We start from the raw sequence: 17,751 nt of genomic DNA on the forward strand, positions 1-17,751 counted from the left end.
GACCTTGCCCTTTGATATTCACACTTCCTCTGCAGGATTTTACCCAATACAGTTATAGAGCCACGGAAATCTTTGCATTTCTTATCTGCTTTCTCAGAGCTGTTTGACTTCATTCAAATATAAACCAAATGAAATGTTTCTTAGACTTGCAGGCTCTTGCCACATACTGCAAAGAACTGAAAAACCCAGATGATAGCTAGAAACCCAAAAATATCCAGGTCCTCTCCTAAATTTAGCAAGTGCCTGCCACTATTGAAAACCATCATGACAAAATGTCTTATCGCCTCCTGATTGTCATTTGATCCTTGCCATCTGCAGCCATCAGGACCACCAGGGCAAAGGTGTGTCCAGCGTTGTAGAGGGCAAGGACAGCTTGCCTAAAAGGGAAGTGTGAAGCCCTGTTCATACGTCTTAATCTATTTAAACCTAAAACAACATTCTTAAGAAGAACTTGATGCCAGCAGAGGATACTCATCTAGTGACCTCACTCTAAATTAATGCACAAATCACAGTATTTAGGGGTAATGATAAAGCATTAACAATAATTATTTTGCTGAAATCTTCCTTTAGCTAAGTCATTGCCTAGCAGCCATTTTTCTTTCTCAAACTATTCACACAGTGACAATTTAATGGAAAAAGAGATACCATCTGGAGTACTTATTAGCTTAACAAGCCCTTGACTGGGAGCCTAAGAAGATTCCATGTTTCTCATTCCCTCTGAGTGGTTTAACTCCAGAGCGTAATGCTGTTGTTTAACTCAAGGGACTGGAGCATACTTGCCACTAGGGGGTGCTGTTGCTTCTTTACTCCAACCTCTGGCGGTTTCAATTCTGACCTTGTCAGACTTAACAGAAAAAAGGAGGATTTATCCTTCCCCAGTGTGTGCCTCGGATGTCCCCAGAATAAGTGGAATCTGTTGGAACAATTCAGAACAAAACAAAATAACTAGTAAATGAAATAGGCTTGTTAAAATGTTTTCTAGTATCTCTCCGAGATGGACCAGAACAGCTTCTTGATATCATCAGTGGTCTAACAGTTTCATTAGGGTCTGGGGACAGTAACAGTTTTTGAAGTGCTACTTAAGCAAGTGGGGACTAGTGGGGAACAGGGAGTGTGTCTCTGCAGGAGAAGGGGAGAGGGCTGGGTCCTTGCAGACTCTTCCACAGTCTGGCAGAAATCTGCTTCCCCTTCTACTGATTCAGTGTTGGCTCAGACACAATTTGCCAAAGCCTGGCACATGTACCAGTTTTGGGGGTTGTTAAAAATACAAGTTCTGGGACTTCCCTGGTGGCACAGTGGTTAAGAATCTGCCTGCCAATGCAGGGGATACAGGTTTGAGCCCTGGTCTGGGAAGAGCCTACATGCCACGGAGCAACTGACCCCATGCGCCACTACTACTGAGCCTGCGCTCTAGAGCCTGCAAGCCACAACTACTGAGCCTATGTGCCACAACTACTGAGCCCACGTGTCACAATACTGAAACCCGTGCGCCTAGAGCCCATGCTCCGCAACAAGAGAAGCCACAGCAATGAGAAGCCCGTGCACCGCAAGGAAGAGTAGCCCCCGCTCGCCACAACTAGAGAAAGCCTGCGCGCAGCAACAAAGACCCAACGCAGCCAAAAATAAAAAATTAATTTAAAAAAAAAAAGAAAAAGAAAAGAAAATACAAGTTCTGTGGTCACATGAATTTGGGAAATTCTGATTTGAAAAGTTTAAAAAAGTTTTACTTGCTGTAGAACTTTCAGAACATTTAATTGACATTACCCTGTGCATTGCGCTTTGTGAATCTAAGGCTGGGCATTTACTAGGGGTAGATACTCTAACAGTGGTTCTCAGTGGAGGGTGGTGATTTTGCCTCCAGGGGACATTTGACATTGTCTGGAGACATTTTTGATTGTCCTGACTGGGGAAGGGTGTTATAGCCATCGAATGGGTAGACACCAGTGATGCTGCTGACCGTCTTCCAACGCACAGAACAGCGCCCTGCACCCCCCCCCCCCCACCAACTCCACCAACAAAGACTGATCAAGCCCAAAAGGTCAGCAATTCAGAGATTGAGAAACCCTGCTCTATAACATACACAGCTTGTTACACTCATTCAACCACGAAATTAATTATTTCTTCTTGAATTGTCTTGTAGGACTAGAGTGGAAAATCTGTGGGGAAACTTTGCCTTCAGTTTATCCACAATGTTTTAATTGCTGCGTGGTGTGGTCTTCCCTTAATACTTCTCTTTGACCTCCATGTGGCACTTGTCTTTGTTGACTGGCCTTTCCCTGAAATTCCCCTCAATTGGCTTGACGATTAATTGTTTTGGTTTTCCTTCTTCTGTAAACTCTCTCCCTCATGCCAAGATATTTTGTCCCAAAGAGATCTACGTTTCCAGTTATGTGTTGGATATTTTCTTCAAAATAAAAATGTCCCTTTTCTAAAACTACCTCTTTCTCATCAATTTCCTATTTCCCTCCTTCATTAATTTGTTCTTAAATTCTTCCAGTTTTCTCAGTCAATCTGATATGTGATTATGTTTAATCACTAAGTCTGGTGAATCCTCTGGTCCTTCGTCTTTCTTTTCTCAAATGAGGCCTTGATTGCCCCTTGTCTGATTACTGAAATAAATTCCAAATCACGCTTCCTGTTTCCCCTCCTTATCCTTTCCATGTAGCCTGCACACTACCAGTGTTTAAATCATCCTAAAACATCACTTTGATTCTTTCCTTAAAACTTCTAGTGAGCGAGTTCCCATTGTCCTTTGAATAAAGTCTACACAACTTTTTCCGGCAGTCAAATTTCCCACAGTGTGGCTCCCACCTATATTTGAAACCTTTGTTCCAATGGCTCCTCCATTGAAATTCCAGAAAGAAAAAACACTGTTCATATGAGAGCAAAGCTGTGGAGAGGGGCAAGTGCAAAGCACTTCGTGAAAGGAAGTTTTTGTAAACTTTTTAGATTTAATTTCTGGCATACAATCTCTGGAAGCCCAACAATGCAAGTTCTAAATTATCGCAGATACATCTGTATGTGTGTGACTCATCCTCTAGACTAAGGAAACTCTATAAATGGTCTACTATGATCTTTATAGCATGTAAATGATGAAAATAAAGAAGGATGTTGCTCAAGCCTCCCATCTGTCAAAGCCCCTAGCCTATCATATTATGCAACCTTTGTCAGTATTTGTTGAATTTAGAATGAACAAATTAATGAGTGCATGCGTGAATGGAAAAACTACTGTGGCAGGTGCCGGTGGTGTCCTGCCTATATCTTGCAAATACTGAAAATACCAGCAACTTTCTACTGGAAGTCTTTTTTTTCTTTCTTTCCTGGCTACAGATGTGTTCTCAACCTACCTCCAGTTCAAGCTGGAAGTGTCAGAGAGTTGATGAGTCCAGAAGCCACCCTTAACCAATGATAAACAGGGTGCTGGTAAATATAGCCTTACCCCCTTGTTGGAATAACTCTGTGACATGCTCTTCAATGTCTCCCAGATTTCCTCATTGGGACTGAGCTATAATTGCCTCAGTATCTTGCATATTAAAGTACCTTTTATTGACTTCCTTTCCTTCCCAGTCTCACTTTCTTATCCCTCAGCAGTGCTTTCTAGGATCACTTCACTTCACAAAACAACCCCCAAAACACAAGAAACCCCCAAACCAAAAAAACTAAAAAAAAAAAACCCACTTGCAATTGAATTCTTGTCTCAGATCTGCTTCTGGGGGAACCCAAACTAAGACAGCCACTGAATGTGGAATTGTACATTGAGTGCTTAAGGAGAGTCCATGACATCTGGAATTCATGCAACTGGAGTTGAATTAAAAAAAATAACTCTTTCAGGAATCAGACATCATCTTCTCTGTGGCAGATTTTTTTCCCACACAGAGCACTAACAGTTTGCACAAAAGATGTGGAAGTTTTGCCTCTGGAAGACCACCATTAATTTATAAATGGAGGGTGGGGGTCTTTCTTTATTATTCAAATTTTTTGGATATAAAAAGAAAAATTATTAAAACTGGTAAATATTCACGAATGGAATGTTTAGTTATAAAATTACTCTCAGTTCAAATTTCCTTTCCTACTTCACACTTATGTCACTCCTACCCATAATGCCCTAACAGCAAGTTTCAGAATATTTGGCCAAACCATGCAAATAAAACTGTAGCTCACAAAAAAACCAAAACCAAAACCAAAAAAAACCCCAAAAAACTGTGGCTCAACTTTAATAGAAAATCTGAAATCTTGCAAAAATGCAACCTTTTGTGAAATCTATGAAAATGATGTTGGAGAAGTGCTAGAATCAATGGAAAGCCATGGAAAGTGAGGATCTGGCAGAATAAGACAAGGCAACTGAAGAAGAGAACATAGACATGGTTGATGACCATGACAAGAACTTTCCAACAGAGTGATCTGAATATCATAGGATTAAGGGCTGTTCTTGGGGAAATTAGTGATGCCTTTAAATATGTTTGCAAAAAAACATGCTCTTTTTGATCATTCTTTGAAAGTTAAGCATGAAGGGATGTGCATTATATTGTGTTAGGATATTATATATTTTGGGGGGATTCCACTCCAGAATGTTCCATTTACATTTTGAGTGACAGAATTGCATTTAAATTTTTTCTTCCACAAAGTGTTTAATCTCAAAGTCTGTTGTATAACACCCTTTTAGAGAATCATGAAAACATCTGCTTAGCATGGTAGATTGAAACAGGAAGGAGGCTTATCCCTTGCCTTACACAGAGTCTCCTTTGGTTGAAAATCACTTAAACATTGAAGTGAGAACATTTGCTGCTTTTCTTGATTTACAGATGTTTTCTCAGAACTACACTTCCAAACAGTCCCAGCTGACTGTAGCTAAGGCCTGGGTAAATTGATAAGATGCATCTGGCTTCAAGACACAGACTAAGTACAGGGCAGGCTCTCCGTGTCCCCAGAGAACCTGGTTGGGGTCACAGCTAAGTCTTGGAACCACTTGCTCTATATATGAGTGCCAAGTGAATCCCCAGCAGGGAGAGACAGGCGGGGAGTAGACTGCTGGGCTCTTCCTCCTGTTGAAAATTCACTGGGCACTGGAGGAGGAAATTTTCCTTCTGTCTTCTGCCCTGAATGTTTTCCCAAACATGAAGGTAAGATAACTTCATTATTTTTGTGAATGAAGCTAACTCAAAAGGGAGTAAGGCTTAACTTAAATAACTCAACCCCCCCCCCCCCCCAAAAATGAGAATACATGGGAAAATAGGAAAGAGAAGTCTCCGAGGGTGACTTTAAAAACATCCTTAATTAAATATAGTTAACAATTCAGCCAAAGTGAATTTGTTTTTCTTTTCTTGCAGTTAATTTATTGGTTTAGAGGTCTGGGAATCAGAGATTGGAGACAATGTTTATGAAAGTCCCAAGAAAGCCATTAAGAAATAAAATACAATAATACAATTGTTATTCCTTAGGGAAAAATGCTCTCCCATGGATTTCGTTTGTTTGATTTGGAGTCATGCAGTGAACCCCCTTGATCTGACTTATCTAAGAGCTTTATAGAAAAGTGAATTTGGAGACTTGAAACTTTAGAGTTTGGAATCTGGATGAGAAGATAAGGCTTGTAAGAGTAGAAGATACAGTTAAATGGAATGAAACTAAAGGTTTACCAAAAACACATATTGGTCTAATGGAAAATGGCCAAATGTTAAGGAAAAAAAAAATGCAGGACTGAAGACAGAAGTCACTATCATAGACTAGAATTCTGGGATGCAAAAATAAGTTGAACCTGCTATTACAATTTTATTATTGCAGACGTTTGTATTTAAACTTTAAAAATTTTACATTACAATGCTGGAACAATAATTTCTCAGCCCTGTCAGCTGCTAGATTGCTTTTGTCATCACTATGCCACCGATTTGCAATACTGAATCTACGCTCACTTTCCAGGGGCTTTGGAGGCGGAGTGAGAGGTGGGTCTCGAGTAACTCATGGGTGAAATTACATGTAATTAAGTTATTGAAAATTACACACAAATCATAAAGTTAATTTGTTTAATGTTATGATGCTAGAACGTCAAGTAACCATACAAAGTTAGAATTATGATATAATCTAATCTCTATCACTCTGTCTTTTATTTTTACTTAAAAATTTAAAATGTTTGTTAGCTCAAAAAGAATAGGATACATTTCCTAGAGTCATCTAGCTAGTATACTTTCTCCTAATATTTGTATTAACCATCAATCAATTTCCTTACTTATTTTATGATGAGACAACTTAATAATTGTTTTGTGCTTAAAGATGGATCATTGATTATTATGACATTTTTCTGCTGGGGTAACATATTTACTTTTATCTTTCAGCTGGTTGATAAAATATCAACAAATAAAGAAATGATTTCTTTGTGAGTTGCATGCAGAGTTCTCACCTATATTTGAAAGTAGAGATTCATATTTTTACAGTAAATCTGAAGGGTATGCTTTTGTGATACGTTTCGGAGAAGGTAAACTTAGGCTATGTAGACACCACTAGAAATGGTTTTCAGGTCTGGCCTTTTAAGAGGGAGTATTCTTTTTTCTACCCCGCGCCCCCCACCCCCCATTCATGTGAACTAAGTTCAGAGAGGTGGTCCCAGAATTCTTTTCATTCTCTTTGTATCCCTTGGATAGGAGATAATTGGGTCTGAAGTGTTTCAGGGCTTTAGAGCAAAAAGTGTTTCCCTCTGAGCTGGCTGTGGTCCAGACCTTCACGTTCTCTTCCGTGGACTGAGATGAACCTGGGGTTTGTAAACCTAAAGCATGATTCGCATGGTGCTGAGGTGTGGTCAGGCACAGTGATGTCTCAGATGAGGGCTTTTCTGCTTCCTCGCCACGCCCAGAGCTGATCTTATGTTATCAGCTGTCTTCTGTCAATTATACTGTGATGGTGTTTGTGCCTTTAAAAAAATGTCTTTTTCCAGATTATAATACTACCATCTTGAACGAAGACCCAACACAGCCATAAATTAATTAATTAATTAATTAAAACAACAACAACAACAACAACAACAAAAAAAAACAAACAAACAAAAAAAAACTTTAAATACTACCATCTTGGCAAAAATAAGTTCAAAGAGAAGATAATATCGATTATTTCTACACTCAGAGATAACCACTATTAACATTTTAATCTATTTCTTTTCAGACTTTTGTATGAACATGTACAAATTATATTTTATGAAATTGCTATCAATCTGGATCTGAATCTTTTTACTCACTATATCATAAGCATGTTCTCCTGTCATTGTTCAATCTATAACATGCTTCTAATGACTACAAAGTACTCAAATCATATTATTGTGCCTTTTTGCATTTCTTTATCATTAGAAGTGTTGCAAATTGATGTCTATTTCTGATAAAGATGTAAGTAAATTGATTTTAAAATCTACCTTCTTCTTCATCTGTTTGGTGCCCTATGTTCTAAATTTATTGATCAAGATATTAATTAGGGCATGTTAAGAAATTAGATTTGATTTTTCCATACTTTTTTCTCTTGGAATTTGGATATTTGGAACCCAGTGTATGCTACAGAAATTAATATTTTATTTTTTACCTCAAATGGGCTCATGATTCAACAGACAAATGTAAAGGACCAGATGTGGAGAAATTAGAAGCATAGAGACAATTGTTGTAGCTGGAACACTTTAGAGGAAGGAGGTAGAGCTAATGCTCATTCAGTCATAAGAAAGAAGAGAAGAGAATTCTGGGAAATGTAGTCCCAGCTTAGCTACATTACACACTGCAAAGATATGATATCTTTTCAACGAAGCAATTCTTTTATAGAGTTAACTCAGTTGTATGTCTATGTCTGTCATTAATTTGTTTATTAATTTGTAATTGTTCTCTCTTGTCCATTTGATGAGATACTCTTTCCAAAGACAAGGAATGATAACTGCTTCATTTTCAGGTACCCAGCTAGCAAATTTTCAAGACATTCTTTTGGTTAAGAGATTCAGCTTGTATAACTCATGAACTTGTGATAAGCAGATCTTCATGGGTTATAATATGTATACAAGGAGGATGGTGGCAAAGTTATCTTTTCTGATGAAAAAGTATATCCCTTAAAACTTCGTTGACATTAAAAAAAATATGTAATAGAATGTTAAAATGGATTTTTTCATGATGCCTGTTTTGCCTGAGAGTCAAAGGCCAATAATAATAGGTGCTCAGTACCCTCACATTTTAAAGTGAGATATTGTACATTCAATGCAGTATTATTGCAATACCAAAAGAGTAGCCCTAAATTTGTTTGGTGACCCTTTGGCCATCTCCATCCTCAAAAGTATGCAATATTGTGTCCCTTGGAGCATGAGGGTGTATAGGGAATGATACCCTACTCACGTTTGAGAAAATCTAAAGGCATAGGCTGGTTCACTGCCCTGTGGTTAGCAAGTAAGTCAACACAGCAGTATTGGTTACATTCTGACATCCAGAGTTTGACAGGACAAGGATGTGTGCAGGTATCCCATGGACCAGATGTGGACCTTTAGAAAGGGGCCAGACTTGGGTTGTCAGGGACTCTGCCTGGTAGACGCCTGCAGGATGAAGCAACCCCAGCAGACAGCATCAGGAAGCAGGCACTGGTGAGACTCAAGAGAGCTGAACAAAGAGACGAATCATTTGTGCCAGAGAACAGTGGTTGTAGATTCCCAAAGGAGGGATATCCAAACAATGACAAAAACACCATGAGAGATAAAGAATTGGCATTCAAACATCTAACACACCCTGATTTACCATCACTAGACTCCAGCTGCATCGGGCAAGCAAGATCCTTTTGGCTCTTACCCCTCTCACTCCTGCTGCTCTGACTCTGAAGAAGACAGGCATCTTGGGAAGGTGGGGAAGAGAAGAAGGAGAATAAAGCAGAGGAATTTCGAAGTGGACCCCACCCCTCCCGCAGGACCTGGGAGTAGGATAGACATTTAAAATTGGATGATACGTTGCAATTTGACTGTTAGATTGTTCCAGAACGCCTGGGAGTGACTAATAAAGCTATGAGATAGGCTGGCCCAAGGGCAGGAAAAATGAGTTTACATAATACAAAAAAAGATATATTGTTGAAAAGAAAAAACCCACTGCAGTTTATATTTAAAAAAAAACAAAAAACAACGTTTAAAAGGTGTTGCTTTCCATTATGTGCTTCACGTGTTTGTTGAAAAATCAGAAAAGTATCCATAGCCTCTCCCACCATTGTTCACATTTCCAGGGTGCCCACAGCTGTTGGTACCTCTCTGCCCTTTTGATTATGTTAATCAGATTATAGGCTAAAAAATCTGTAAGGCTGTAAAAGGCAGAAGAAGGCAACTAGGATTTTACAACTGAAAAAAAGATACCTAATAAGAGGATGGGTGATCTAGGAAGGTGAGTAGAAGGGTCTGGAAAAAATGTTGGGAAGCCATTCCACAGCTACCCTGAGAGAGAAGAGGTTTGGGGAGATCAAGAGAAGAGAAAGAACATTGGCCTGGTAAAATGTGAGGTAAGATGATTTAAGGACTTTTTTTTACTGGGTTATGAATTGAATGTGTTTGATATTCTTAAAGAGTCTCCAGTACAGATTTGAATTGTATTTCCTTTCACCTTCAGTTGTCAAAGTAGGAAAATACATAGAAATGAAAATAAAATCATAGAAGTCACCTATGATTTCACAACCAGAAATGAACTATTCTCCTTTGTTATGTTTCTTTCTAGATTTGTTTTCAATACACATTTGATTTTCAAACAAAATGTAATCACATTTCACATACAATTTCATAACCTGTCAGATGCTCAATATTTAGGCTGCTGCTATCACATGAATGTGATTATAAAGGGCCTCTGTGGTGTTTTAAAGGCTGAAGGAACCACGTGCAGAACTAAGGATTGTGAAGATCATCACGGCACCTCTGGCTAGGAATGTACCTCCACTTTTGATTTTTCCATTTAGGAAGCTATTTCTCTTTTAGCTTCTCAGCCCTTGGAACTGTTCTTCTTTCCAGGCTTTCTCTTCTCTGGTGTCCTCATGGGTACCAACGTTAGAGAGGAGAGTGGAGTAAGGAATTAAAAGATGATGGGACCCTAAAGAAATGTTCATGAACATTTAACTCTAGGGAGTCTTTTCAATTTATTTGTCAATGACATCACCTAGCCCCTAGTTGTCTTTCCAGAAATGAATAGTGGGAGGTGAACTCAAGAGAAATGTATTAGAGACTTCCCTGGTGGTGCAGTAGTTGAAAATCTGCCTGCCGATGCAGGGGACACGGGTTCGAGCCCTGGTCCGGGAAGATCCCACATGCCACGGAGCAACTAAGCTCGTGCGCCACAACTACTGAAGCCCACGTGCCTAGAGCCCGCACTCCGCAGCAAGAGAAGTCACCGCAATGAGAAGCCCGCGCACCGCAACGAAGAGTAGCCCCTGCTCTCCACAACTAGAGAAAACCCATGCGCAGCAACAAAAGACCCAATGCGGCCAAAAAAATTAAAAAAAAAGAGAATTGCATTAAATTTTTATTTAAAATGAAAACTTAAAAGTCAAGCAGAATCATCGAGGCTTCTCCATGGTTCTTTCACTCTTTCTATTCCCAACTCACAAATCTTGACTTGTACAAATGTATTCACTTTTGACTCATTAAAGCAATGCTAACTAAAATATTGCTTTATTGTTTTTTTTTTCCCCCTCCTAGGCAATAAGTTTATTCTTCTTGGTGGGATTTATAGGAGAGTTCCAAGTTTTTTCAAGGTGAGAATTTTTTGGATTGTGTGTGGAAATCATTAACAATTATTTCTTTTATTTTAAGGAAATTCTTAAGTATGGTCTGATTTTTACATTGCAGCCTGAGCTTGTTTAACCCTTCAACACTTTTTTTCTTTCCCTTTTTTAGAAAAGGCAATTATAGAGAAAGTGTGTTTTATTCTTATTCTTATTTTACTTTATTTTATTCCCTGTAAGGAAGAAACCTGAAGACTATAAACACCTCAAGGTTTCCTGCTTCTCCCAGTATCATCGTTTTACCTGCAATTCAGGGAATGGCAGCTGACTTACACATCTTAGAGCAGAATTTGATTTTTAAATGTAATCTTTGCAAAATAGTCTTTGGGATTTTAAAAGTTGAGAGTTTTTTTTAAAGAAAATAGGTTTATTGGCTCTTGAGACCTGGAAAAAAGCCAGTGTCATTTACTCACGGCCTTGCTTTGCTTTCACTGTCTGATGGGAGAGGACCAGGTCGGTTTACCTCATAGAACTGTCAGAACATGTGTCTGGAGTTGTGCCAGTGACTGGGACACAGAGGAGCCAGATGGTACTGAGAGTAGAGGGGGTGATTGAGATCTTGAAAGAGTTGATTTCAATGCAGGTGTGATAAGGGCTCTGTGAGGGGACTGGACAGGGGGCACAGAGGAAGTGAGGCCAAGCGAGCTTCCCTTCCTAAGCCTCGGTGTTTGGGGAAGGCCTCTGCCTGTCTCTGGGAGACAAAATAGACACAGAGCATTAAGTTCAGATTGTTTAAAGGTCAAAAACACTAAGGTATTTGGATCACTGATGCCATATCAAGACTACAGGTTAGCAAGATTAGCCCCATAAGGGCACCTGAGCCACAAACGGGACTCTTCATCTGCAGCACCTGGCAGTGCTATGCTTAACTAAGCAGGAATCACCTTGACCTGAGATGTCTCCCAGATTAGGAATGTACTCAAAGTCCAGAAATCAGGAGTCCTGGTTCCTCTACCCCTTGTGAAGTGTGGTTTTAGGTAAGGCTTCCTTAATCTCTTTGGACTAAGCAACATGACCACTTGGACACAGCCAGAGTTAAGCATTGTAAGAGAGTCAACTTGCCATTTTCCACATGTATTTTATTTGGGTGGAATTCTTTGAGCTCAACTTGACCCTACTGTACTTGGGTGTGTGCTTGAGAAGTGACCTAAATAAACAGGGGGAGCACATAAAACTAAATTCTCGTCCATTTAGCCTTTGCCAGATTTTGGTTTCCTACTTCTCATACGGTCGTTTTAGAGCTTGTTGTTTCTCAGTTAAATTTCTGTATAGCTCTTCAATTCATCGTCCAAAATCCCGTCAAAGGCCATAATACCTTCCTTCTATATGTTCTCACTTAGCCTCCCAACTTTGGACACTTTCTTATGTGTATTTCCACAACGCATTATACTGCACACAATTCTGTTAGGAAATCTATCTCATTAGCTATACTGTATAAGGGATCATGATTATATTATTGTGTTATGATTATTTGTTTACACATCTGTGTCTTCATCCTCCCCTCTACCAATTGTCAGTATCCTATCTCTTTTATGTTTATAGCTCTAGTGTCTAAGTAGTGCCTGGTACAGTCTAGATATTTCATAAATGATATTTAATAAATCTCTGAAAAAGTGAGTCCTTCCCACATATATTTTTATATATTTTGGGATCCTCTTAGTGACTCTTAGGAAAAAAATCGTGAAGCAATTTTTGACTATTGCCAATTTTTTGTCTTCTCTCCTACCTTTCTGTTGGCTTTATGATGGACAATTTGACACTATGACAGTGCCTCCTCGCCAGTCAATTGCCAGTGGGCTTCCTATGCCCCTTGGTCAGAATGCAATGGCTGTACCAAGACTCAGGTAGGACCATGTGAAAACTTTGTATTTACTATTTATATGTAGAAATAGCTTAGGTGTGGACACAATGACATTAAAGTTTGAATGTTGTTTTATTTTTTGAAAATGTAATTAGTAATTTTGAAGGGAAAAAGTATGACTTATTTCATACTTAATACTGTAATAAAAAATTTCTGCATTCTCATTTTTCTTGCAGGACTTTTCTAAATCTTACATTTGAGCCTAGAAATATACATAGGAGAGACGCTAAAAGCAACTCACTAACTCTTTCACTATCAGAGAAATAAGAATAGTGTGAAATGAAGTTAGTAGATAATTCAAAATTTCATATTTACTGAATTCAACTTTTCTTTTCATTTGAAACAAACACTAAAGAGTAGCAAAATAGCTGCTTCGTTTTACCTAACTAATAGTGAATGACCATGGAAAGTCAAACATTTTTAAAGTTTAATACAAAAGTAATATAAATTAAATACCAGACTTGACTGGGAGATTATAGAGTACTTCTAAAAATGTCTGTTTTTTTTCCCTTATTATAAATTAATCATTGGAGAAAATGATTTATTGTTTTATAAATGAAATAAAATGGTTTATTTCTATATAATAAAGAAAACACTACTTATAATTCTACCATTTAGAAGAAACCAATATGTCAGCATTTTAGTATTTATTCTTTCAATTTCTTTTCTTTTCTTTTCTTTTCCATGTAAGCACAGATCTGCTTTATTCTTTTTGAATAGCTACATGGCATTTTATTGTATGAATGTACATTTAAAAAATTTAATAAGAGTTCTATTTACTGGCATTTGGGTGTTTCCTCAATTTATTTTCTTTCTATGTGCTTATGGTTTTTAAAATAGGATTATTTGATCATGATTTTGTATTCTATTTTAACTTAACATTATACTATCAGCATGAATTTTAACAGCTGAATTATGTTCCATTATATGTATATACCAATCTTATTTATCCACTTCCTATTGTTTGAGATTTAGGTTATTTATATATTTTGTGATTATGAATAAAACTTTAGTGAACATTTTTGCACATAGATATGTCTTTTTTCTGATAATCATCTTAGGATAAATTCCAAAAATATAATGTTGGTTTCAAAGGTTCTGAACATTTGAATGGCTAAATTTTTTTTTTTTTTTGTATTGAGATACAATTGACATATAACATTATATTAGTTTCAGGTGTACAACATGATTTGATATTTGTAAAATATTTTAAAGGTGGTTCAGTTTAGATAAAAATGTGCATTTAAAATCATTTTAAAATTATTAAAAAAACAAAACCATATTATAGAAGATAACTTCTGTTTTGAAGCATCATCATTAGCCTCATTTTCCAGCATTCATTTAGTATCTACATGAGGGGTATTTACAAAACAAGTTACACAAGTAACTAGGATTTGGTTTCTGGCAAATATATTATTAGATGACAACTCTGATTACAGGCAAACAGGTACATGAATAACAAAACAAAAGTCAAACAAACACCAACTTCAGAAAAAATTTTTATAATTTAAAAACAAGTTAAGAAAGAACATTAAATAGATTTGGTAGATAGAAGGTATTTTTTTTTTAAATTTATTTGTTTATTTATTTATTTATTTTTTTAGCTGTGTTGGGTCTTCGTTTCTGTGCAAGGGCTTTTTCTAGTTGCGGCGAGCGGGGGCCACTCTTCATTGCGGTGCGCGGGCCTCTCACTATTGCAGCCTCTCTTGTTGCGGAGCACAGGCTCCAGACGCGCAGGCTCAGTAGTTGTGGCTCACGGGCCCAGTTGCTCCGTGGCATGTGAGATCTTCCCAGACCAGGGCTTGAACCCGTGTCCCCTGCGTTGGCAGGCAGATTCTCAACCACTGCGCCACCAGGGAAGCCCGAAGGTATTTTTCATGAGTAATTTTTTTGAGTGAAGGTCATCATGCTTAGATTATAAAAACAGAATTTTCATCCAGAAGAAGACAAGTGAAAATGAAAAAGGGGTCATAAGATCAGAATTTGACAGGTGAGAATGAGACCCTGAGAGCAGACAGCCATCAAGGTCATCCTGGTGTCTATGGAGAAGGAAAACATTACTTATACGACAACGCAATCTATGCTTTGGAACTTCAGAAAAGCACGATGTTACTAAGCCACATATAAGAGGTGTCTTCATCAATTAAATACAGAAACTAAAAACTTACTAAGAAACTGTACTGAGTTCCATTCCTCACTCATACTCCTCTATGACTCCTCTGCTTAGACGCAATGAAAGCCCCAGGCTGTTGCAAACATGCTCAGAGTTCAAATTACATATCTGTGACCCTTTGTCCCAATTTAGGATGAATGAATAGATTCAACTTTGGTTGGTATATCTAGTCTTCACTGTTGCTCAAGGTTTAAATTCTCTGGAATCTCAGATTTTGTCCATTTTTATTAACTGGTAAGAGTTGAGTATAGGAAGAGGCTTAAAAGATGCACCTTTGATTGCCTTTGGGGAGGAAACGGATTTTGCAGATCTTTCTTTTTGTTTAAACATAAGATACATGTCTTCATATTGAGTAAATGAATTTTAGGATGAATTAGTTTTCTCATTTGCCTTAGAGATTTCCTCAAAATTTTTTCTACCCCCTCCTACCCCACCCCACCCTAAGATAGGCCTTTGACATCTTTCCCATTTCAGAGGTCAGTAATTTTGGTTGTCCAGTAAAGTATCATTGTAGATGTACCTTCACCTGTGGACCACTTAGGCTTCTGTTTTGTAAATTTGACTTCCATGTTAGCACATATGTCTCTCTGGATTGTTTTGCCTCACCTTGCCTTCCTGAAGAAGGCTTAAGGTTCAACTCAAATTAATTACCACCACTTTTCTAAAGGTTTCCCTTACTCCTGTTCATCTTAACTTCCCTTCCCAATATGCTTACTCTTTCTCCAGCAAAATTCACTTCACCTTTTCTAATTAGCTCTTGGTACATTGCTTTGGCAAAAAATTAGTCATTCTGTATTGTGATCTGGTCTATCCAGCATACTTTCTTAAAGATTCACTAATTTTTTTTTTTCATTCAACCCTAAGAGCAAATATATAACTGAGAGTGCTCTATAAATAATAACCCAAGTGTCACTGGACTCAAAGACAAGTGGGTTTTTGGGTGCATTGATTTTGTAGGCTTTACTTCTGTAGTACACCAGAACAATTTTACAAACATTATTTCTCCAATTGTATTAATTTACTCCAGATTTTATTTCTCAGATAAAGGAAACTGGAGATATTGAAAAGCTATTTGGTTTGTATTTAGACTCGCAGGCGATCAGTTGCTGTTTATGGGCAGTATGGTGGCCATCCCTGTGTTGGAAGTGCTTTTGAACCACAATCGTGTGAACCTACACGAGGATGTCCAACAGAAGAGGGATGTGGAGAACGTTTCAGGTGTTTTTCAGGTATTTGCTTCCCATAGGTTCGGCATGCAGAGTGTAAATTCAAATGCTATTTGTTTAATTTGCTCAGTATGTATTTGTTGAATTGTACTGCATTTATATTAGCCTATAAATTAATTTTCCCCCAAATCAGTTGGATTTTTATTGGCATATTAGTTGCACACTCAACTATCATTCTTTTAAATGCATGGGTGTCATCTGGTAATAAAGGTGGGGATACTCTTTGCTTCTTTGAAAAAGAAATATGGCTATTGACAGACCCAAGCAGTTCTTGACATTGCATTTTTGGTGAAGATGTAGAATGAGTCTGGAATGAAGACTGAAATTGGGCAAAAACAATATTACTGCCCAAATTATTTTTATGTTTACAAGAAAAGCAACTCTAATTAGTTAATCAAGGAGCAATACGGGTCATCTCTATGCATGGGGGAATGAAACAGTTTTGGATTGAATAATATTTGACCTATTGTCTATGTTGCATTTGTGCAGAAAGATTAATTCAACAACTTTTAGCAAACATTTATTATTCTTGTTATGTTCCAGATACAGAAATGAAGGTTGTAGATGTAGAATGAAACACATAGCCTCTTCCCTCAAAATTCTTAAAGCTTTATGGGCAAAATAGTACATAAGTATTTCCTGTGTTAGACGTGTTTTTCAACAATACCTATCAAACTCCTATTGTACTTTCAAAACCCAAATCAGATGACGCTGCCTTAGGGAGACCTTCCCTAAACGCCCAACTGATAGAGCTATTTAACAGATCACCTTTCTGTGTTCTCTATGTGCATTGTATCATCTGTAATCTGAAATATTTGTTGCCCTGGATATCTTTTGGTAGACTGAACTCCTTGAAGGTGTGGATTATATTTCTTTTATTTTTGCATCTGGAGTGTGTGGTACATAGTAGACTCTCAACAAATGTTTGCTGCATTGGATCAAGTGACAGCATAGTGGGATGTGCTATCATCAGGACAGTTTTGTGCCATGCATACTATAAGGGCACAGATGAAGGACATACATTGTAGCTTGTGGGGCAAGGGTGGTTTCTGAGAGGAGGTAATGTGTGATTTGGTTTTTGAAGAACTGTAGGTGCAAAGTCAGTGGAGATGGCAAAAAAGGTTGGTCTTTGATTTATGTAAATGATCCAGTATGACTAGGGCATAGGAAGCTAGTAAGAGAATGGTTGGATATAATTCTGAGGAGGGAGGCCGGGGCTAGATCATCTGGGACTCTCTAGTGCTTCCTCGTGCTTCTGGTACCCTGGGCTTATATCTATCACAACAATTACATTGCTGAATTGTAATGATATAACTTCATACTCTTTCCTATTAGATTGTAAAGTATATGAAAACCCTGGTGAATACCCTTTTTATTCATATTTGTATCCCAACACCCAAGAGTGTCCTGAACAGAGAAGGTGCTAAAGAAATGTTGAATTGCAATCTTTTAATCCAGTTCCCATGCTCTCAAAGCATATATATCTAAATCACCAAGAAAGACAGCACTTTGGCATCTTGGTCAGTGATTACAGAAGAGAAATGGAAAGTTGAAGGGCAGGAGGTCAATCTGTCTTCCCAATGATTGGCATTGTGTGATTTTGGAGAATTCAGACAAAGTGCTTGATGTTTATGGGTGAGAGCCTGGAATTTGAATTCAGGTTCTATTTTCAATCTTGTGTCCAGCCAAGGTCAGAATCAATTTGCATGTTGAAAAATGAGGACCAAAATAATCAGCAGTCCTTC

The 17,751-nt window shown here is 37.9% G+C and overlaps 2 protein-coding genes across 2 annotated transcripts in view; both read left to right on the forward strand.

The window, feature by feature from the left end:
- Nucleotides 1-3,706, forward strand: part of CARD6 (caspase recruitment domain family member 6) — a 32,580-nt gene extending 28,874 nt beyond the window's left edge. The window contains exon 7 of the mRNA XM_028169030.2: nt 3,331-3,706. The gene's annotated coding sequence lies outside the window, so the exon portion shown is untranslated. The remainder of the gene's footprint in view (nt 1-3,330) is intronic.
- Nucleotides 3,707-4,988: 1,282 nt separating this feature from the next.
- Nucleotides 4,989-17,751, forward strand: part of C7 (complement C7) — a 56,328-nt gene continuing 43,565 nt past the window's right edge. The window contains exons 1-4 of the mRNA XM_007192152.3: nt 4,989-5,120; nt 10,661-10,716; nt 12,515-12,590; nt 15,868-16,009. Of these exons, the coding sequence (XP_007192214.1) occupies nt 5,115-5,120; nt 10,661-10,716; nt 12,515-12,590; nt 15,868-16,009 (280 nt within the window). The 5' untranslated portion in view covers nt 4,989-5,114. The remainder of the gene's footprint in view (nt 5,121-10,660; nt 10,717-12,514; nt 12,591-15,867; nt 16,010-17,751) is intronic.

Source organism: Balaenoptera acutorostrata, chromosome 2, assembly GCF_949987535.1.
Source record: "Balaenoptera acutorostrata chromosome 2, mBalAcu1.1, whole genome shotgun sequence".
Classification (NCBI taxonomy): Eukaryota; Metazoa; Chordata; class Mammalia; order Artiodactyla; family Balaenopteridae; genus Balaenoptera; species Balaenoptera acutorostrata.